This window comes from Manacus candei, unplaced genomic scaffold (genome assembly GCF_025592945.1).
Source record: "Manacus candei isolate 608988 ecotype Guabito, Panama unplaced genomic scaffold, ASM2559294v1 h1tg000035l, whole genome shotgun sequence".
In the NCBI taxonomy this organism is placed as follows: domain Eukaryota; kingdom Metazoa; phylum Chordata; class Aves; order Passeriformes; family Pipridae; genus Manacus; species Manacus candei.
The window spans coordinates 728,293-749,415 of record NW_026138083.1 but is presented as its reverse complement, the minus strand read 5'-3'; the positions used below and the strand labels follow the sequence as shown (position 1 = coordinate 749,415).

The 21,123-nt window shown below is 45.8% G+C and overlaps 1 protein-coding gene across 1 annotated transcript in view; it reads right to left on the bottom strand.

Moving 5' to 3' along the window:
* Nucleotides 1–21,123, bottom strand: part of XRN2 (5'-3' exoribonuclease 2) — a 36,572-nt gene that overhangs the window by 9,306 nt on the left and 6,143 nt on the right. Inside the window, exons 5-27 of the mRNA XM_051792917.1 lie at nucleotides 20,711–20,769; nucleotides 20,542–20,631; nucleotides 19,369–19,441; nucleotides 19,216–19,266; nucleotides 18,729–18,886; nucleotides 18,253–18,327; nucleotides 18,028–18,161; nucleotides 17,881–17,938; nucleotides 17,690–17,797; nucleotides 16,945–16,989; nucleotides 16,244–16,375; nucleotides 15,128–15,249; nucleotides 12,840–12,975; nucleotides 10,579–10,686; nucleotides 10,381–10,470; nucleotides 9,813–9,885; nucleotides 8,871–8,954; nucleotides 8,221–8,318; nucleotides 8,051–8,130; nucleotides 6,896–6,952; nucleotides 5,569–5,637; nucleotides 5,336–5,470; nucleotides 4,154–4,281 (exon numbers count right to left, since the gene is read on the bottom strand). Of these exons, the coding sequence (XP_051648877.1) occupies nucleotides 4,154–4,281; nucleotides 5,336–5,470; nucleotides 5,569–5,637; nucleotides 6,896–6,952; nucleotides 8,051–8,130; nucleotides 8,221–8,318; nucleotides 8,871–8,954; nucleotides 9,813–9,885; nucleotides 10,381–10,470; nucleotides 10,579–10,686; nucleotides 12,840–12,975; nucleotides 15,128–15,249; nucleotides 16,244–16,375; nucleotides 16,945–16,989; nucleotides 17,690–17,797; nucleotides 17,881–17,938; nucleotides 18,028–18,161; nucleotides 18,253–18,327; nucleotides 18,729–18,886; nucleotides 19,216–19,266; nucleotides 19,369–19,441; nucleotides 20,542–20,631; nucleotides 20,711–20,769 (2,163 nt within the window). The remainder of the gene's footprint in view (nucleotides 1–4,153; nucleotides 4,282–5,335; nucleotides 5,471–5,568; nucleotides 5,638–6,895; nucleotides 6,953–8,050; nucleotides 8,131–8,220; nucleotides 8,319–8,870; nucleotides 8,955–9,812; nucleotides 9,886–10,380; nucleotides 10,471–10,578; nucleotides 10,687–12,839; nucleotides 12,976–15,127; nucleotides 15,250–16,243; nucleotides 16,376–16,944; nucleotides 16,990–17,689; nucleotides 17,798–17,880; nucleotides 17,939–18,027; nucleotides 18,162–18,252; nucleotides 18,328–18,728; nucleotides 18,887–19,215; nucleotides 19,267–19,368; nucleotides 19,442–20,541; nucleotides 20,632–20,710; nucleotides 20,770–21,123) is intronic.

Here is a 21,123-nt window from a genome sequence, read left to right as displayed (position 1 = left end):
GCTCCTGCTGCCTATTTGGACAGAGCCCTGCTGGGAACTGATAAAAGGCAACCTTTTTGGTTTCAGTACGCCCAACAGGCTTCAGGTGATAAGAATAATGAGCTGGAATTGCCAGGACTACTCTGGTGAGTGCTTGGACTCTTCACAGGTGTCTCCTACTGGATTGTTAAAGATGCATAACCTTGTCTGTTACCCTAACAATTTAATCTTCCAAGTACATTCATCACTCCATAAAAAAGGCAGATACACACCCCCCTGCTGTATCATCACCACGACACACCATGTTTGTCAGCCACAAACGTGTAATAGTCTAAATATTTAGGCTTTTGGCAGGTATGGGAAATTGGCCAGCTTCCCTTTGATTGGGCTAAGTTATTCCATAAAGGAAACTACAAGGATGATCAGGGCATGGAATAAAGTGAACAGTCCCACTTTATTCATGTTTAAATAAAGTTATATTTAGGATACAAAACATAAAGGATTCAATAATATAAAATAGAAATGTATCATCATTAAAGATGGTAAAGGAGTTAACTTAGTCAATGATCATACAACAATAAAAAAAAAAATCTATTAATGACCTCTGAGATAATGGAATCAGGCTGAATTAAGCCTTTTTTGGGTAAGAAAACTTGGCCGGAGCCCCAGCGCTGCAGCACGGGAGACCACCCACTTCTCCATTGTCCCCTCCACCCAAACCAGCTCTTTACAAAGCCGAGGCAGGGCCGGCCCTGCTCCGGCAGGACACGCAATTAAACGGTTGTTGTCCCTCTAAATAACCTGGTCAGCAAACAGGATAAAAGCAGCAGCCCCTCAATGGCGCCCGGGCAGCCCCGGCGTCAATCAAAGGCTGCAGCTCCACTGACACCTTTCATGGCTTTCAATGGCCTTCGAGTGGGACCTCATTCCAACAGCTGCTTCCAGCAGCTGGAGCACGGCCACGCCGGGACACGGACACCCCGGCACGCTGCCAAGGGCTGAGGGCGCGGAAGCCTGGCGAGAATTCCAAAGGGAAGGAGGGAAAAACAAAATAAATCAATCTGTGCCTGTCTCCCAGCTCTGTCCCTCTCTCTCGGTGTGCAGGGCAGGGCGTGGGCAGCCCCCAGCAGGGAGAACACGGGATAAATCCCCGTCCCCGGCGGCTCCGCTCGTCCTGCTGGAGCAAAGCCAGTCCAGCCCACGATTCTTTATCTGTACTCCATACAGAGTCGTTTATTAAACATTACATCTGCACACACAACTACATCAGCCAATAAATAAACCTCTCTCTGTACACACACTCTGTTACCCACCCATGCTCTCAGCAGGTACAGTGAGTTATTTTCCACCCAATTTCCAACCAAACCAGCCTAAGGCACGCCCAGGACTGAAGATGGATGTGTGGCACTTTCCCCCTGGTCAGGCCTTTCCAGGGCCAAACAGGCTGTGCCCACACAACGCCGTGTTTGCTTTGGAATACAAGGGAGGGCAGCACAGGAGAACCCACAGTGTTGCTCTGGGGGAAACGAGCAATTAACACACCAGAGCTTTAAAAAAAAACCTACAGACAAAATTGCTAAAAAACCCATAAAATTTTAAGTTTGGGACACCCCAAGAGTGTCACTGCTTTCAACCAAAAACACCCTAAGATGACTGTTCCTAATAATTCCCAAGTTTCACAGACAGCAGCACCCTAGAAACACGGCAGAGCTGAGCTCTGCTCATCATGTTTCCAGACCCTTCCTTTCCATGTCAACAAGAAAGGACCCAGCTCTCCTGCTGCAACCACACCTCTCTGCAGCTCTAGGGAGCAGTTTAAGAAAGAGTTTAATGAAATCATCATAAAGACATTTAAATCCACCTTATTACTATTCATTTGTACGGCTGGTAGAACGATCTTGGAGGGAAAGAGCTTGGAGCAGTGAATTGCACTTCAAAAAGACACCAAATGGGAGAAGAAATGACAATTAATATTTTCTTTAGGCTGCAAAACTTAGGCACTTCCTGAGCTATAAGGCCAAAGAAACTGCCTTCTCTAGTAGCTCCTCAAGCAACAATTTATCTAATCAGGGTGGCAATCAAAGGCAAGATTTTGTGTTTACTGATTGCACTAATCAAGATCACTTTTCAAACGCAGCTAATTGACAAGTTTACCGACTGCGACGAAAGTCATAAATCAGATGTCCTGCGCTGCAGAAACCAGACCTGCCATTCCCAGAGCGCTGCCACCCCGCACTTGACTCCCCAAGTTATCAGCACAGACAATTATTCATCAGCTGAAAATTGGCACATCCGAGTGAAATCAGGGAGCACCGGTGAGGAACACCCCCAGCCGGCTCTCGAGGGAGAGGTGGCACTCGGCCCGACTGCATCGCCCTTCGGGGGCTGACTGTGCTGCAGCCTACACAGGGACACACCAGGCAGCAAATGGAAAGTTGCTCTGCGTTGATCCCACAAAATGTGGGAGTTTTAACCACGTCAGCTGCGGTTTTTCAGGAACGTGTGGGTTCCAGGCGCTTCCCAGTCCAACTGTGCCACACCGGACAGTGGTTCTCTCACACAGCTGATGGACAGTGCTGGGGTAGGGTCCATTCCCAAACACATCCTTCAACACCCAAAAGGCTGATCCCAGCAGGAATGCCAGGCTATGACACCTGGAGGCGACCTGTAACAAGGGTTTAAGGAATTGTCTCTCCTTGGTAGAAGAGCAGTTGAGACACGTGTGCTTCACTCCTCAGGTGGGCTGGGGCCTGACCCACCAGCTAGGCTCCAGGATGTGATTTGGGAAGTCCTTCTAGGGAGCAAGAACATCCCTCACGCTGTCTGCATCCATCCTACTGATGGACACGAGCTGCCCTCACAGCTCTGTTAAACAACGAGGCACTGAAAGGAAGACCATCTCCAAACCCAGAGTCAAGCGCTGCCGTAATTAGTCCTTGAGACTTCATGCCGCAGTCAGTGTAAATTAGAAGTTAATTAGAGTTTAAGACTAATCTCCTAGGACAGCTCGGCGTTGTCAGAAGAGGAGGAGAAGCACAAGCCAGTCAAGTGCCAAGGAACACATTTGCAGCATGCTGCACTGCCCTCTCCCACAGAAACACAGTGCCAGGAACTGGCTCTGGACAGCGGCGGCTGGATGAGAGCTCTGTGAGCACCTCCTTGGCAGGATCAGCTCCAGGGACAGGAGACAGAGGGAGCAGCTTTCCCACAGAGTGCCAAGACTTGACAGGAACAGCAGTACAGGGACTGCTGGGCTCCTGAAAACTTTCTCCCCAAAGCCACACAAACTTTCTGATTTTGGAAGATGAATGTGAAAAGGTGATGCCTGTCTGGTGGTTCTGCCTTCTCGTGTTTCTTGTTTGTTTAAAAAAAAGGTTTTCCTTTAACCCAAGTTAATCCCTCCAGGCTCATATTCAATCCACCTCTCTACTTAAACCAATCTGGTTCCTTGCACAAGAAATCAGCACTCACCACTCAACTTCCCTTCCTCTGCTCTGGGACTGGACACTGAGTTTCGGTCAGTGGCCACTGATACTATTTATTTGCTGTCTGATATTCAGCAAAGATGCCAGCAAGATACAGAGAGGGTGACAGCTTCACTGGGCAGCAACCAGTCTAGATGGGACAAAACTCTGGAGCTCAAACTTCACCTGTGTCAGCTCTTCAGATGTCCAACACTTGCAGAATTCAATATTGCAGGATTTCACACCTCCTTAGGCAGTTGAACCAAGTGTCCTCCTGTCTCAGTCCCACCTGAGCACAGGTGAAGAGGCAGAACTCCTGACCAAGACCCTTTTTCAAGAGCACAAGCACTTCCTTCCTGGGGTGAAGAACTCCATTTTGGGTCACATAGGATTTATTGGTGATGCTGAGATTCCACCACAGATGGAATATGTTCCAAGTAACAGGCACCAGGAACCCTTGGTATGGGTGGGTTTTACAGTGCTACTTTTGCTATTACATTTTAATCCAGAGCATAGTGTTCCAACTGGGATCCCACTTGCAGGCACTCTGTTCCATTTCAGCACATTTCCCTACAGCAATCCCATAAAGGAGGAGTAACAGAGAGGAGCAACACGAGGTTAATGAAGGCAGGTGCCTGGACCCACTTATTGCTTGTGCTGGTGCCACGGAGCAGCCCAAACCCAAGCTCTGAAATGCAGCAAGCACTTACTTGACAACAGCTTGGGGATCTGCTGCTGCCCCCCCAGCAGGGGCCTGGCGTAGGGGCTCCCGTAGGCTCCGATTGGCACGGCGTTGGGATACATCCCTGGCATCCCCCTGTCCCTCAGCATCGTGTGCCTGCGCCGAGCGAGGAGAGGAGAGGAGAAAGATCAGGGTGTTGTGGTGAATTCCATCTTGCAGCACAGCTGCCACCTGGCCCATCCACAGCCCCAGCCCTCTGCAGCGTGCCAGCACGAGGCAGGGATGTGCTCGTGGATCAGGGCCCAGGCACATCCCGACACACGCCCGGGCCCTGGGAGCTGCTCCCGGGGAAGTGCTCACATTTTCAATAACACAGCTGCACTTTTCTTGGTGACTGTGGCAAGGAAGGACAGAAGAGGGTTCACAAGTCCAGCCCCAGAACAACTCTGCTTCCCAGCACACGAGTGCAGGGAAAGGTGGTGCCTTTTCTTTTTCCGGTTCCTCCAGATCCCTAAGATAATAAAAGTATTTTCTCTTCCCAAAGAGACACTTCAGACTTCAATTTTATTTGCTAGAATTAGTGTCCTTTAAAACATTCTCTTCTCTGGCTCTGATAAATGCATGGCTCCTTGCACTCCCCAGTGTGGAAAAGCACTTAACTTTAATTTTTATGTGATACACAACCCCAGCTTGTTCTCCCTTTCTCACACTACACTGCAGCACCTGCAGAAGTCACTTGGATTTCTGGACAACTAACAAAAACTGACTGTGGCAGTGCCTGGCAAAGGGACAATCAAACAGATTGTATGGTGCAGCACCAGGTTTTTACAGCTTTTTCATTTCTAAAAGCATAAAAGACACTCCTGTCTTCACTAACAGTCTTAATTATCACTTGTGTGCAATATTCCCATTGTACCTTCTGTACTTCAAGCAAGTATCCACCAAACGAGTTTTAAAAAAGCCAAAACAGCAGGAAAGCGAGTCAGAAACATTTAGGAGGAAAAAAATAACATCCAGAAGCAAGCAAGGCAAAATCACTGTAACGATCTGTTTGCAGAACATTGATTTTAAATATCGGACACCAAAGTTTGGAACACCAACATCCAAGACAGTCCATGTCCACCCTCCTTGTTTGTTTTTTATTAATTTAAAAAGCAGAACAGAAGGGCTGCCACCCCAGCAGGGCAGCCAGTCCCCCCAGCAGACTCACCCCAAGGTTCTGAAGGCCGACTGGTCCAAGTGCACTGGTTTCCTGTCTCGGTTGAAGCCCAGCTGTGGCCTCCAAGGCCTGCCATCATTGTTGGTTTTTTCCCAGTCTCCTGGCTTCAGCACCGGAGCAGGTTTCCTTAGGAATAAAAACAGTGCCATAAATATTTATCAGAGTCAGCACTCGGATGAATAAATCACACTGGGATTGTTTGAAAGCCGAGAGCTGACACTTACTTTGCCCCAGGTAACACCGTAGCCTTGAAAACAAAGTCTTCAGCAAACTGTGGATCTTTGAAGGAGATGCTAGGAGAAAATATTTGAGGATTAGGTTCACTTCATAATGAAGCCAAAGTGAAAAGCAACCACTGCTTTATTAACAGTGATGCACACAACAGGAAAGAGCCATGAACCCACGACTTAAACTGCAGAGGGAATTTCCTGCATATGGATATGTTGGACTGGGATGTCTCCATTATTTTCCTTTTTTTCTCCCCTGTTCCAGAAAGGAAGTTCCATGCCCAGAAACCAGTCAGACCCATGTATGGGAAGAAAAGGCTCTTCTGCAGACCCTCGAGCAGCCAAAGCACTGGCTGTGCCTGCTGGAGCTCAAAGGCTCCCACAGGCAGGGGACCAGGGGCACTTGGCTACAAGTGGGATTTCCCAGAGCAGGGATTTTTATCCTGAAAGGCAGTTCCAAGCAGCTCCCGTGGAGGGATGCATCCCTATTTTCAGTGACACCTCACAGACCCTGAGCTTTGGGCTGTCTAGTACCAGACAAACTAAATAGCAATAGAGCAAAAACTGTCTGAAAGCTTCATTTCTACTGGTACAACACATTACAGAGCACTGGGTTTGCAATTCCCATCTCCTGGTGTAGTATCCAGCTCTCAGGTAGGTCCCACCAGGGACATGTTTGAAGCACAAGACACCAACCTGTTCTCTCAGTACCTACCATCTGACACAGAAGAATGCCTGGGGTGCCAAGAAAGCTAAAAGCAAACGGCTGAGTAGAATAATCTCGCTCTTCCAGCTGAGATATATCTGCTTTTCGACACCAAGAATGAATGGGACTCCAAGGAAAGTGAATAATGGCCCCTTGGAAAATTCAGCCTCAGTCACAGGAGCTGAAGAGCAGAACCCTGACTGCTCATACCATCTCCAGGGACAGGCAGAAAAATCCTTGCGACAGAGAGATGGAGAGAAGTGCAGAACAACTCAGAGCCCCTGACAGTGGCAGATGGAAAGCCAAAACCTTTCTTTAACTCATTACTCACAGTAACTACATCCCCATTTAGAACATCCTTCCCACAGCATCCTGACAAGCCACAACTCAGCATTTCTTCCTGCCTGTTCTAGTTGAACCAAGTTAGGCCTCTTTGAAGGAAAAAAATTATACAGACAGATCACAGGTGATTTTCAGTGTCTCAGGTACCTTATGTGGCTCAAGAAGTGAAAGGTTACAGGCCCGAGCCTTGCAAATCCAACAAGAAAACACCACAATAAAATGAGTTTTGGTTGTTGTGTGTTGTACCCCACTGCATTAAACCCAGAGGTCACTGACCTGACTGCAGAGTTTTGGGTGAGATCCCGCAGCATCGGAACAGGAGACTCCACCACCCTGGGCAGGAGAAAAACCTCTGTCAAAACATCAGGTAACACATTTCTCACCACTTGCTGCTCTTCCCCTGGTGCTCTGTCAACTCAGCCTGTGACACCTAACAGGGATTTGAAAATTAACTTGCCTTTCCCCTAAATCCAGCACTTCTATAAGGACTGGACTGACCAGATCCTTATTTTTCAATGCCACAAGAGTTTTCTTTTTCCTGTTCCTCCCAAGAACAGCTCTGACTTGCTCATGTTCCTCACCAGCCATGACAAGAATGGAGAAATGCCCATTAGTGTGGCCTGGGATCCATTATCTGTGCAACAAAGCCAGTGTTTGTGCATTTAATGCAAACGAGCTACTGAACACCTGCTTATGTCTCCGAGCACAGTTAGAGAAATGAAAGGTGAGGATTACTCTGATCATTTCTCTGACTAAATGCATTCTCTAGGATACAAAAAAATATGAGCATTCTTCCTATGTGTAGCTGGGAACAGTCCTGAATCCAGTGCCACAGGACAAATGGACAAAGGCAAAATGTATCTTAGATACCACTATCTGGATTTTTCTCTAATGCAATGCAGGTTAGCATATAAAAAGCAGAGTTTGGGTTTTTTTTGGCAATGTGCACTAAAGGGAAGTCACATCAGCCCACATTCATATTCATACAAAAGCAGAGAGGCCAAACCAACACAACCTTACTGAACAAGGCCCCTGAGTACTATGACTTCTGCTACCCAGGCCTTGTTTACCTAATAAAGCAACTACTAAATCCATAAAAATCAGCCTTCCATAGGTGAAATCACAGACAAAACCAGATTCACCAGCAACTACACACATCAGGGCACTTCAAAGATTTCTGAGGCTGCTCTAAAAGCCAAGTTCCGAGGCTAAGAAAAGTGGGATTGTGGGATGAAATTTTCCCTTGGTTGGGATTTTCCACGTGCTGGAGGTGACACACGCCCGCTCTGAACCCTCAGGCCACGAGTGCTGAGCCTCAGAACCTACACACACGGCCTTGCTGGGAGCTTTAAGCTTCTTGTGGGCACAAAGATACTTCCACGTGAAGGGAAGGTCCCTGAGCACCAAGAACCCAGCCCAGGCCACACTCACTGGTCTGGGAGGACGGCGTTGTCGTTCAGGCTCAGCTTCCCCTGGATCCCGTGGCACAGCTCCGGGGGGATGTCCACTGCCTGGGGAGGGCAGAGCTGCTCAGCTGGAGCACTTTATCAGACCTTCAACCTCCCCATTCCCACAGGCCCTCGAGAACAAGCACAACCCACCTCTGTGTTTTTGGTCTTGTACTGCTCCACGATGAAGTCACAGAGCGGGTGGTGCTTCCCAACAAAGAGAACGTCACCACCAAGGCTGTTCCTTCTGCCTGGAGAGGTGAAGGGAATGGGATAAGAGTTCAGAGCAAAGAGGGAAGGAAGGAACACGGCAGACCTGCAACGCTGTCCTGGTGACACCTCCACAAAAGCCAAGCTTCACTGTGACTGGGGAGAAAGCTTTGAACATTCTTGGAGAGTGTAGGAAGGACAGTCTCTGCCCAGAGCAGGATGGCTCTGGTCACAGGGGCAGCTGGCAGACAGTAAAACAGCAGGAATCTCGTGTTCAGTGGGAGGAAATCTAATACAGAGTAACACTGCAGATCCAGACCCGCTGGGTAAAAAACCCAACCCAAAACCCCCAGGCCCCACACACCTCCCACAGCTCACCCACCAGAAAATGGAGAAACAAACAGCTCCGTTTGCCTCTACAAGCCACAAAAACAGACCCAGCAGGATCACTCTAATTACCAGCAGAACCCATGAAGAAGAGTCTGCCATAACTCAACCCAACCAAACACCTGTCACACCCTGTTCACTTAGGGTGCAGCACCCAAGAGGCAACAAAATATCCCAATTCTTTAACAAAATACCCCAACTCTTACTCTCTTCGGGGGTGAGGTCAGGGTACACCTCCTCCAGGGCAGCTCTGAGGCGTCGCTCGTCCACAAAGGGCAGTAACGCGACACCTGCAAAACCAAAACACTGTTTTTTCACACCTGTTGAGAAAACCCAAAACAACCCCCCAAAAAAAGCCAGACTAGGATGGAAAGCTCTGATAGATTTCCTCAGCCAAGAAAGGGTTTCCTTTCACCACAGAAATCAAAAAGCCCTGGGAAATTTACTAGGAAAATTCTTCAAATTCATCCACAGGGATTCTGAACTCCCACCGTGAATTCCCAATTTAAAACTTGGTCTGCCTGAAACACTTTTGCTTCAGAAGTCAGATCTTTATGTGGTTTCATTAAAACAAACACTGTTGTCCTAGAACTGATGGAAAGGACAACCCAAAACTTCACCTGCAGTGAAATTACTCACAGTGTAACCACCCACAGAATTTGGCAGACCCTGAAAATTAATATTCTCTAAGGAAAGAAAAAGCTGCATAAATGCTGTAGCTCTTTTTTCATTCTTTGTATGCTCCCAAATATTTCTATATTCCCCAAAGCATTTTTGGCACAGTACTAATGAGCCACTGATTGAGCAGAGCAAGATCCATTAATTAAATGCAAAGGAGACAAAAGACAATTACACAGTGAGGCTGATAAAAACAGAAGAATGATTAATCTAGTTCAGGAAAAATTAACAAATCTGGAATGGCTGCTGAAAAGACTACTAATCATTGCCAATCCAAAATCAGTTACTGAACCATAATTTGTTCTTCGTAGTGATTTCTTTTCAAAAATACACCTGCTGGAAAACACTTGTCCCCACACCAAGTAACACAAGGTACCTGTGTGACTTACTAAGATAATTTCCCAATTCCTTCCTATTTTTACAGATTCTTAAAAAAAAAAAAAGGAAAAAAAAGAAGTTGAAATTTCAACCTTGCCAAGCGTATTTCTTCCCATTTAAATCAATAGCAAAATCTTCAGGGTAGAAGTCAATGATGCTTGATTCCTGTCATTGAGAAAACAAAATAAAAATTACCCTCAGAGCCAATTCTGACACGGGTTCAGAGTGTCACGTGGCACCAAACACAGCGCTAAGGGGGATGCAGGGATCTGTCACTAATAAAAATACCTTTTAATAAATGCCATTTAAGCATCAAGTGTGGTTGGGCACGTCCATTACTCAGAGATTCAAACCAAGAAATTAAGCAGGAGAGAAAAATTGCAGGTGATCTGCTGGATTAAGCTTTGCAAGGCTGCTGTAAGGACCTAAACAACCTGAAGTGTAAGAGAGGCAGGAAACGAGTTCTCACCCAAACACCTGAATTCCAAGAAACCGCTTTTAAGGATTTTTTTTTGAAGAAGAAGAAGAATCCTTGCAACCTACTACAAACCTCCTGGGCTCCGGCATTTTTGTTCCTGAAGCAAGAAGCAGCAGGAGGTGGTGTTCACACCCCTACAAGGTGACCCAGCCTTACAGAGTGGACACAACAAGGATTCTCACCGGGTCTGTCATCAGCTTCCTCCACGTCGGCGGCAGGAAGTTCCCACTTGCAGCTGGAAACACTCCCATCAGTTGTTCGAGGGGCTTAAACTGTTGAAATCAGACAAGCCAGATGTAGGACACTCCTAATGAGGTGTTAAATCACAAACGATTAAATAAATAAATAACGAACTCGACGAATAAATAAAGGAGCCCTACCGGTTTGGAGCCTTTCTCAAAATCTGAAGGCATGTCTGCAATCCCCTCGAAGTCAGAAGCAAAGGGAGCGTAGTGAAAAGGGTAATACCAGTTCCAGGATGCACAGCCCTAAGGGAGAGAAGCAAGACAAACAAAATCAGACACGTCAGAAAAATTAACAAAATCAAAAATCACGCAGCCCGGTCACCAGAGATGAAAAACATGGCAGAAAGGAGCATTTTTCTGGCAGCACACAGTTTGCACTCCTGTTTCTCAAAGCAAAGTCCCACTGCTAACTGGGGAAGGTGTGGGGCCAGAGACCCCATAATATGCCCTACAAGGTGTGAAAATGTGAACAGTGCTTGCTGCAGGCTGGAAACCACTCTGGCTTCAGTTGTTACTTTTCTCTCCAGCACCAGCACTAACACACACTTGGAGCAGCACTTTGCTCCTTCCCTCTCGCTCTCCTGGCTCGAACACTGGGGAATATAAAGTGCGTCCTCAAAAAGGAGAAAACAAACTCAAAACGCGCCAGAACACCCTGCACTTGGTAAAGGAAACGCGGCTCAGGGAGGTCCAAGTCAAGTTTTCACCTCCTCAGCTATTTTTCTTAGCAGCACCACTTGAAACAAAAGCCCACTACTGTTTTGACTTCCAATTCTGAACAAGTAAATGTCAACGAGGCTCCTCCAGTGATATTTTTGGTACAAAATTACAGCGACTATAATTATTCAATGCAATCCTTCAGATGGCTTCAGAAGGTTTCAAAAGCCAGGTGGATTGCTTTCTTTCTTTTCCTTCTTTTTTTTTTTTCCCCCCTCTCCAAACAGATGTTCCCACTAGTGGAACATGCCCTGCATTATTAGCTTTTTGTAAGAACAGAAAGGCAGGTAACACATCCTGTCACGAGTTTCGTGGACAGTGAGCAGCAGTTATTAGAATCAATTTTTATTATGGTACAAAGAAAAAAAATAAAACAAACCAACCATTCTGAAGTTCCCCCAGCCCCAACCACTTCCTAATCTAATCTCCACACAAGCAGGCAGCATTTTGCCAGCTGCTCCATCCCAAATGCAACAGACTGGAATGGTTCTGTGCCGTTGTATCACTGAAGGTGAGGCAGTTTCCCAGCAAGGACATTTCTACAGCTCACCTGAAGAGTCATTTATACCCCTGGAGACAGATGGGCATGAATAGATTTGTAGGATATATCTTGCCATGGTTAACAAGAACATGGTTTGCCTTCAGTGTGTGCAGGATCACAGGAATTCCCACCCATAAAGGTGTCCAGGTGACATCTGTCCTTTGCAAAAGGAGGTCTCAGGTCACACACACAAGGAGGTGGAGAGCTCAGCAGACCTTAAACTCCGTGATTTTCATCTACCACAACAAATGAGCCAGAGCCCAAACTCAACCAACGGATGCAGTGGGAGGGAGGGGAACACACTCCCACAGTTTGTTCCAAGGGGGGATGAAAAAAACCTATTTTAAGGTGCACAGTGTGAGGTGTTGTCCCAGCTGGACAGGTGTGAGCTCCCAGCTGGACACCCACAGAAAACGTGTAGTTCTATCAACCCAGCACTGTGTCAAACCCCCCAATTCCTGCAGAGGCAGATAAACCCCATCAGCTGCAGCACATTGGGCTCCCAGGTCACACAGCACAGCCAACTTACTCTGCCTTCAGGGCACGGAGCTCCTCATTAACCACCAGTGCAACAAACCCCACAACTCCCACTAATCTCTCGCCAATCTGACATCTCAATTATCAAAAGATTTAAATCGGGTACAGATTACTTCAATCACAACACACTTCATAGAACATCATTACAATCCACCAGGAGACTGACAACTCTGGTCCTTTCCAATTCTTACTGGCATTTCACAGGCTCTGTCCTTTGTTCCCTCCTTTAGTCACCTGCAATGTCATTCGTGGCTTTGTATTGCAGAGGGAAAATGGCATCGGTCCTTACTACACCAACAAGAGTCTTTACTGCACATGAGAAGCAGAACTAGGGAATTGCTGAGGTTGGAAAAGACCTCCAAGGTCATGGAGTCCAACCTGTGACCCATCACCACCTTGTCAACTAGGCCAGAGCACTGAGTGCCACGTCCAGTCGCTTCTCGAGCGCCTCCAGGGGTGGTGAAAATGCACTCAAACCCTGAGTACCAAGTGTTTGTTGCACATCTTAAAAAACTCCACTGCTTTTCCACAACGAGCAACAGGCCGAAATAAAACAGGGTGCAGGCACAAAGGAAAATTCAGAGATGAAAATCTGAGGTACCTGATAGTAATATCTGAGAACCCAGCAAAGCCCTTCCACGTAGGACTGCACGACCTTGCGCCGGAATTTCTCGTCGGAGGCATCCACGTCGAATTTGTTCTTGTAGTAGCGCTGCTTCCAGCCAGTTTCCCACAGCCTGCAACACAGCCATCGATACATCTCACCAGGGGCACCTTACAGGTCTGAATTACAGTGTCACCCCTAGTCACTGGCTACTTCAGCTTCTATCTGCAGACAGTTTAAAGGAAAGCAGAAAAACTGATACTCAGCAGCAAGAGAATAAGGTGTGATGGTTGGCACCCCAGAAAATCCAGATGAGATCCTGAAGCTCCCACCCTGATAAACACAGCTCCAGTGCCAGAAGCAGGGTGGATTTTCAAACGTAGGCCTGTTGCTGTCAGGATTTCTCAGAACAGAATTGTTTCTGGTCAGCAATTCTGTATTTCTCACCATTTGAACTTTGTGCTTTTACTCTTCCAGGAGAAAAAACTCTTCCCTCCCTTATTTCCTTTAATCTACCCTAGGCCAAAATCTTTATCTTACTGGAGTATCTTCTCACATCAAGTTCATTCCTTTATTCTTAATGCCTCTCTCAAGCAGAAAAGTGGCACAGTTTTCCCGCTCCTCAAAATAAAAAGCAAGAAAGCAAATAGTAATTTCTACTGTCCTGTTGCTGTTCAGACAAGCTGTGATTACCAGCAGCACTTTCTGCAGCCCAGGAATCCTGGGTTTGCTCACTCACACCACAGCAGCTCCCTTTCCCAGGGGATTTTCAATCCCTCATCCCAGAGATGGATCCTGGAATCAAAGGAGCCATCCCGGCCGCCCTCTCTCCTCCCTTCACACAGCTCCCCCTCATGTCTGTGCAGAACAAAAACTTGCTCCTCTTTCACACATGAGCACCTGAATCCCTCAGCTCTGCTGTATCACGTCAGGAAAAAAAAAAAACAAAACCAAACTGCTTAAATCTGATAATCCCTCAGTAATGATTTATTTTTTTAAAGAGAAGTTTATGCCCAACAATTCCAGCTTGGCGTTGAATATCCCATCTGAAAAATCAGCCTTTCCACAAAGGTTGAGACCACTTTAAATATTTAGATATTCTGAGCTACAGGAGAGTTTAAATAACTGCAGTTGAACGTAGCACATCCTTTTCCTTGGCAATACCAACCCTGTCAGAACTGCTGCTGCTCACAAATCACCACAGTTCGTTCACACTGGTCACTGTAAAACTGTTAAAGCTTCTTTCAGAGCCTCTGCTAAAGCTCCAAGGGAAAGGAACACTAACATTGATCCTGATTCTATACAGGAATTCTGCTTGCTTGATTAAAAAAAAACCCAAATCAATTCATTTAGATACACACTTACAGGACAAAAAATGAGAATGAGAGCTGGAATATGAGATACTGGAAGAGCTGATGGGCTGGATGTCACAAATATGTGGTGACAACAATCCTCAGTGTTTTCCCACGTCCACTTGAGTGCACACAAAACCCCCTCCTGGCTGCATTTAAAGGGCAGACCCCTCAACAAACCACTGCAAAGGCCTGCAGTTGATGGCAATAGCTTGATTTAAACCTTTGATCAATGCAGACTCACTGGCAGTTAATTCTCATAAAATTCCCGTCCCTTAATAATCCAAGGATCAGCTGCCCTAAGACAATTAAAAGAACTCCCAGACAAAACAGGGTCTGCCACAAATCAGAGAGGGAGGAAAAATAAAAGCTGCCCATGTGAAGGTAACTGATTAAACAGCTGAGAATTCCAGCCTGGGACGGCGGAGGGGTTAAACAGCTGGAGAATTCCAGCCTGGAACGGCAGATGGGTTAAACAGCTGGAGAATTCCAGCCTGGAATAGTGGATGGGTTAAACAGCTGGAGAATTCCAGCCTGGGACGGCGAGGGGTTAAACAGCTGGAGAATTCCGGTGTGGAATAGTGGATGGGTTAAACAGGTGGAGAATTCCAGCCTGGAATGGCGCATTCCACTCACATAATCAGGGCTGAGCAGGGAATGTCTCGCCAATCTAGCGCTGGGTCTCAGAGGGAGCGTGGCTGGGAGGCTGCAAACCTGCACGCATACTAATCTGGGCACTCAGAGTGAACAGCCACAGCTCACCCATCTCCCTGGAATTTGCTGGATATTCCAGCCCTCCACATTAATTACCGGTGGATAAAGAGATCATAGCGAAGCATCCGAAGGCACTGCTGCACTGAGCTAAATGGCATTAATTAGGCTGCATCTATTTCAGCAATTTGCTAACAAAGTGCTACAAAAAAATGGCTTCACCTGATATTATCCTCTGGCTCAGGTTCACTGTCACTGTCCTCAGCTTTCCGCTTAATTCCTCCTCCTCCCAGGGCCGGGCTGCCATCAGGAGTCAGGCTGGTATTTGGAGATGCTGAAGTTGTCTGGGATCAGAGTTATTACAGATAAATAGGGGGAAGGGGGGGAGAGGAGGATTTATTAGGCATTTTAAATTCAAGTTACAATTAACAGCTCTGCAATAATCACACGTGTTATTTTCAGTTCCAGAAAAACTCCAGGCAAAGGCTGCACAACCCTGAACCCGCTAAGCCAAGGAGCAAATGGAAAGAAGAACACACCTCTATTAAAAAGGCAGGCGTTGATTTCATACAGGCAGAAATGTCATTGGATTGGAGAAAGAAAAGGATGCAATAAACAAGACAGCAGAAACTGGTAAAGCATGCCATTCTGGATATATTCCAATTTTGGAACACCCCTGTTTGCTCTAGTCCTGCAGCTTCTGTTACAGCTTCATTTTGCAGCACCAGTGAAAAACACACACGAGAAAAAAACACGGTGCTTCTAATTCAGAACTGTCAGAAATGCTGCGTTTCTTCACAGCTGGTCTTTTAAACTCCTCTCAAATTTATCCATTTTAATATTACGGAGTCAAAAAGAAACGCCTCCTGTTCCACAAAGGAACTAATGTGCTTAACTCAGGTGCAGAAGTTTCAAGATTAAAAGGGAAGAACGGCAGAAATTATACTTTGAAAAAGCATATTGTATTTAGACTTCAGAGACAGAACCCACACCTCTACGATGAAAAGGGCCTTTAATTTTTTTCACTGTTTGGACGAAGATTTATACCCAAAAAGAAAATATCTGTCATAATTTTTATTTCAAGGTAACAATCAAGACTTCTAACAGAGCACTCAACTTACTTCCAGTTTTCCCTCACTAACGCCTTTCCCAAAATTTCATCCAAAGTTTCTCCTTTCCACAAAAACTGGTTATTAAAAGCCACTTTCTCGAAAAAGAACGTTTTTGGTGCCTGCTTTTCAAGAAAGCTCAATGGGGTAGAGAAAAAAAGATGTCCAGAGTACCACGGGAGGTGATTATTTCCCTTCTCTGTGCCAACACCTCTGAACATCTACTTACAGAGTTGTGCCTCTCATGCATCCTCATCTCAAAGGCGGCTTGCCTGGGGTTACAGATTGCCTGAGGGCTGGATCGATTGCCCAGGGCTTGAGGGGAGAACTGCCCACCAGGAATGAAAGCAGGCTGATCCCTCTGAAAGATAAACACAGACGAGCCCTGTTTATTGATCTTCACCAGGCACAACGCTTCTGAGTTATAATTTATTAAGCTCTCTTACAAAACTGCCAAAACCCCCCTGCATTTGGTGCCTGTGTTCTTTCCACGTGGGCCAAAAGGCAGTTTTTTGGGGGCCTGGTCTAACTTCCTGGGAGTAACACATTCCTTGTAACAACAGTGAAAAACCTCTGCCACTCTCATAGAACAGTCAGAAAATCCTCATTTAAAAAATGAACACAAGGTCTGGAGAGCACTCAGGGAAAACACATGCCCTGACAGTTTTGGAAGCTCCACTTCCTTGGAATGCCCCATCCAAGAACAGAGCTACGTGGAAATGAAAGTACAAGGCCCGTTTTTAAAATATCACAATATCCTGGGAATATAAGAAAATTCACCCCAATAACAGAATTTTAAATTTTTTAACTTTCAGATGGCTTACACACAGGCCAGGAAACACCTGCAGTTCCAACCACCACACCTGCCAAAACCTGAAGTGTCTATTTTAATTCTTGCTAGTTTTTGCATCGGGTAAGGAATTCGCTTACCTTCAATCTTTTCCTTTTTTCTTTCTGTCGTCTTTTAAAGTTATCCTAGATGAAGAATAAAGGGAAATAAAGTCAGTCAAACATACAGATTTCTTGGGAAATTATTTCATTGCAATCCTCAACCGACCAAACCGTGAGGTTTTTAGGGAATGTTCTGAATAAGACGTGGGACAATTCTTCCGTCTGTAAATCCAACAGAAAGGGGATGGAATTTTCTACTCTACCCTGAAAATCTATGGGGGAGAAAAAAAGTAACTAGGTATTCAAAGCCCCACAGTTTTGGTAGTGGCTTAAATGATGTACTGAGTTTAGCTGTAGCCTCAGTTCAGGCTGCCAGCAGTGCCAAAGGACACAAGCTCGGTGCCCAGACTGGAGAGCTGCCAAAAAAACGTAGGAGAGACATTAATGTCCTAGAAACAGGAAAAGAAGAGACTCAAGGAAAGATATTTCTTATTCTATGATTCTCAGGCCTGAGAGCTGAACATCAAATTGGCATTTCCACTTCCAAGAGAGGTGCAGGCTGGGGCAACAACATGCCAAACATTTTGCCAACACTGGCACAGTGATTTCAACTCCAAGTGCCTTCTTTCCAGTCAAAAATTACTGAGAATCATAGAATAACAAACCACAAAATTTGTCTTTTTTTTTTTTTTTCCTTATTCTCTTAAAGGAGGGTCCCGGGCTAACAGTAAGGCACATGATTAAAACCAAACTCCAAGGATGTAACAACAACAAAAAAAATTACATCGTCATCTTTTCTCTTTTTGAAGATACTGTCCTCGACTTCTCCCACCGCCAGCATGATCATCTGGACCCGCTGCAGGTTGACAAACCCGCTCTCTGTGAGGTACCCCTGCAGGTTAGAGAACAGCAGAGGTGAAAAACAAGCCTGTTCTGCAGCAAACCCCCAGATGTTTTCAAAGGAAAAGCTCTCACCCCGGTTTTGTGCACCACGTTTTTATAGATGTTCACCAAGCGATCGATTGCTCCCTCCCTAAACACAAACCAAAGTGTTAAATAACTCCTGTTATCGAGAAACACAGGGAGCATTCCTGCAGGAAAAGAAAACGTGTCCTCATCTACCTGATCTCCAGAGATGGCAGGTGAGGCAGAAAGTCATTTCCCACGAAGAAGCACATGAAGACCCAGTCATCGACACTTCTTTCGAAATCAAATGTGAAAGGCAGGCTGGCCATAGTGAGTTCTCTCTCCAAATACTGCAACACGTGGAAAAGGACATTGGGAAAGGCTGCATGGAGTTTAAAATGTTAGTTACACAAAGCAGCTGGAGCAACTGCTCCACCTCACCTCCCTCAGGACACACAGGCGGATGAAGATGAACTCCTGCTCCGCCACGGGAAGGGTGTCGGCAAACTGGTCGTGCTGAAATCAAAGGAGAGCCACGTCACACCCCAGCTCTCCTTAGAGCTTCTCCAGCTCCATTTCCAAGGAGTTAAGAAGGCTACAAGAACAGGCTCCCAAGCCCTCGTGCCGAGCATGCATTTTGCTGCTTTGCCTGTCTGTGAAGTTACTGATCATTTGTTCTCACCAGCGATAAAAAAACCCCAAACCCAAAATACCACAAGTGAAGATCTCAGCTTTGGCATAATAATCTTGTACTGCACAAGTACAACTTTCACCTCTGAGAGGACAGCCAGGTATTTTCAACAACAACTTGCATTCATGCTTCAGCCAAAACCAACAGCAAGAACTATTTGAGGATCTCATTATACACGAGCTTGTAGATAAAAAAAAAAACAAACTAGAAATAGCAAAATTCTTACCTTTCCTTGTTTTTCTCTGGGCAAACCTTGGCAATCCTTAACCTCATGACCCATCTGGTTACAGAGAGCACACGGCTTGGGTTTATTTGGTTTGAACTCCTCCCTAATTATAGTGAAGTTTGGTTCGTGTGTAGCTAAGCCAAGCATAATCAGATCAGCTACCAATCAAGAGAAGAGTAAAATATGATGAGAGATAAACAGTATTAAGCTTTAAAAGAAAAAAAAATACAACTTTACAAGCAAAGTAGATTCTGCTTTCAGCAAGTGTGAACACACCAATGTGCTTTACCCACAAACCACCCCCTCAGGACAACCCCAGGGAGCTGTGGGCAGGGTTGGACCCTTCCCCATCCATTACACACAGCTTTCCAAAACTGACAAATCCACCGGATTATTTACACATTCCCAAGTGAGACACAGTCCAATTCAATCCCAGAACAGCACAAGAAAGCTTAACAGGACACATTTCTAGCAAGAGAGAACTCACCATCAGCCCCACACAGACAGTGGTGAGTGTTTGGGTCATGATTTGGTTGAGCTGTACAAAAGAAAATTACATTTAGTCAAAGTCATGTAAAATAAACTCTTATTGGCCATACCTTAATTTAAAACAAAAGGTCCACATTTATTTGAATTTTACCTCTCTGTCTCCTAATGTAATCCATGATTTTATGTTCCCCTTCACCAGGAGCACTGGCATCCGACAAAATAACCTGCAACACATTCCAATTGTGTCAATAATTAATGCTGCCACAGTAAAAATCAACAACTTATGCAGTTCATACACTGAATACAGAACCTGACTTATGAACACTTGAAATTCTAATCTGCAGTTTCAACTATTTCAAAATGAAATTATTTAAGAGCCTGGAACCAATGAACAGACATTCATTTTTCCCCTCCAATTCCAGGATGAAGGTGACATACTGATTCAAACCCCACTGAAGTGATCAGGCCACATTTTTGTTTCCTGATAAATTGCCAGGGCAATGAAACAGGCACTAGAGGACTCACGGATTAAGCACACACGTGTCTGCTTCCCTTTGGATCTTCCCAACTCATCGATGCCCTGAAACATGATCACAGCAGACCCCTCCTCACCCTGGCGTCAATTCTTAGCACAAGCATTTATTAAGCACTAGCTTAATAAAGCATTAGCATTTATAAAAACCCAGGTCTGATGGAGGGAATCAAGCAGAGCCAACTGCCCTCTAATTAGGCCACTTGAACAGCCAACTCATGGCAAATAGCACAGGCAGCTGCATTAACTGAATCCTCTGCCCCCTCGTACAGAGCAAACACAGGACTGTCAGAAACAGAACTAGGTGGGAGTGGAGTGCTTGAGGAGAGGAAGAGAGAATTTCCAAGTCCAGAAAGGCAAGCAAGCTGACATGTATTATTTTCATTGCCTGCCATCCATCATTAGAGCGAGGGAGAAAATGTAGCCCACTGAGGAAGCAATTAGAAAAAAGAAACAGTGCAAAAATGACATCTACAAGGTATCTTGACGCTTCCCCCAAAAGAAGCAAAAGTATTCCTAAAGCCCTGTCTCCCATTATGTCAAATTGTGGCTTCTACTGGCAAACCTCCTCTTTGCTCTTCAGTGAAATCAAAGCAAATGGTGCTGGGGGATGGAGTTATCAGGACAAAATGGTCTCTGAAGCCACAGCAGGACGTGCTAGTCGGCCCATTATTAATAAAAGCACAGAGCCAGGCCAAGAGATAAATCTGTTAAATTTCTGCTCTTCAATCAGATCCCAGCCCAGCCCAAACACCTCCTTCATTTCTCTCAAGTAGGAAGCTGGGAACTCACGGTGAGGTTCTTCCAGCCCGGGTCGCTGTTGAGGCGGTCGGCGATGTAATAGCGCAGGCATTTCGCCAGATTGTCCATGAACTCCGTCCCCTGGAAGGGGTGGGAAGGAAATAAATGAAACCTTCACTCAGACACTGGCAATTGCTGGGTGAAGTGCCAGGTCACTCACCGGGGTAATGCAGTTGCTGTCAAATCTCTCCTTCACTTCTTCTGGAGGGAGAAAGCCACCTGGAGCAGCAGAAACAGGGAGCAGAGTCAGATCAGCGTGGACCATTTAAAACATTTCTGCATGATAAAACCCCACATGGCTCCCCAGGTAACAATTAACTCACTGAAATCAGTTTCTTAAAAAAAAAAAAAACAAAAAAAACCAACACCCACAAACCAAAATTAAACCAGCTTCTTACCATTATATCATCTCCAAGTCTGAGGTGTCAGTACATCTACAAACGTGACTTCAGCAAACACTGCTACACATTCCCCTTTCACTCCAGCCATGTCACCATCACCCTCAGAAAGTTGCTCTGACTTTTGTTTCCTCACTGAATTTAGAGTTTCCACTGTCAAGTAACTACCCTTGCT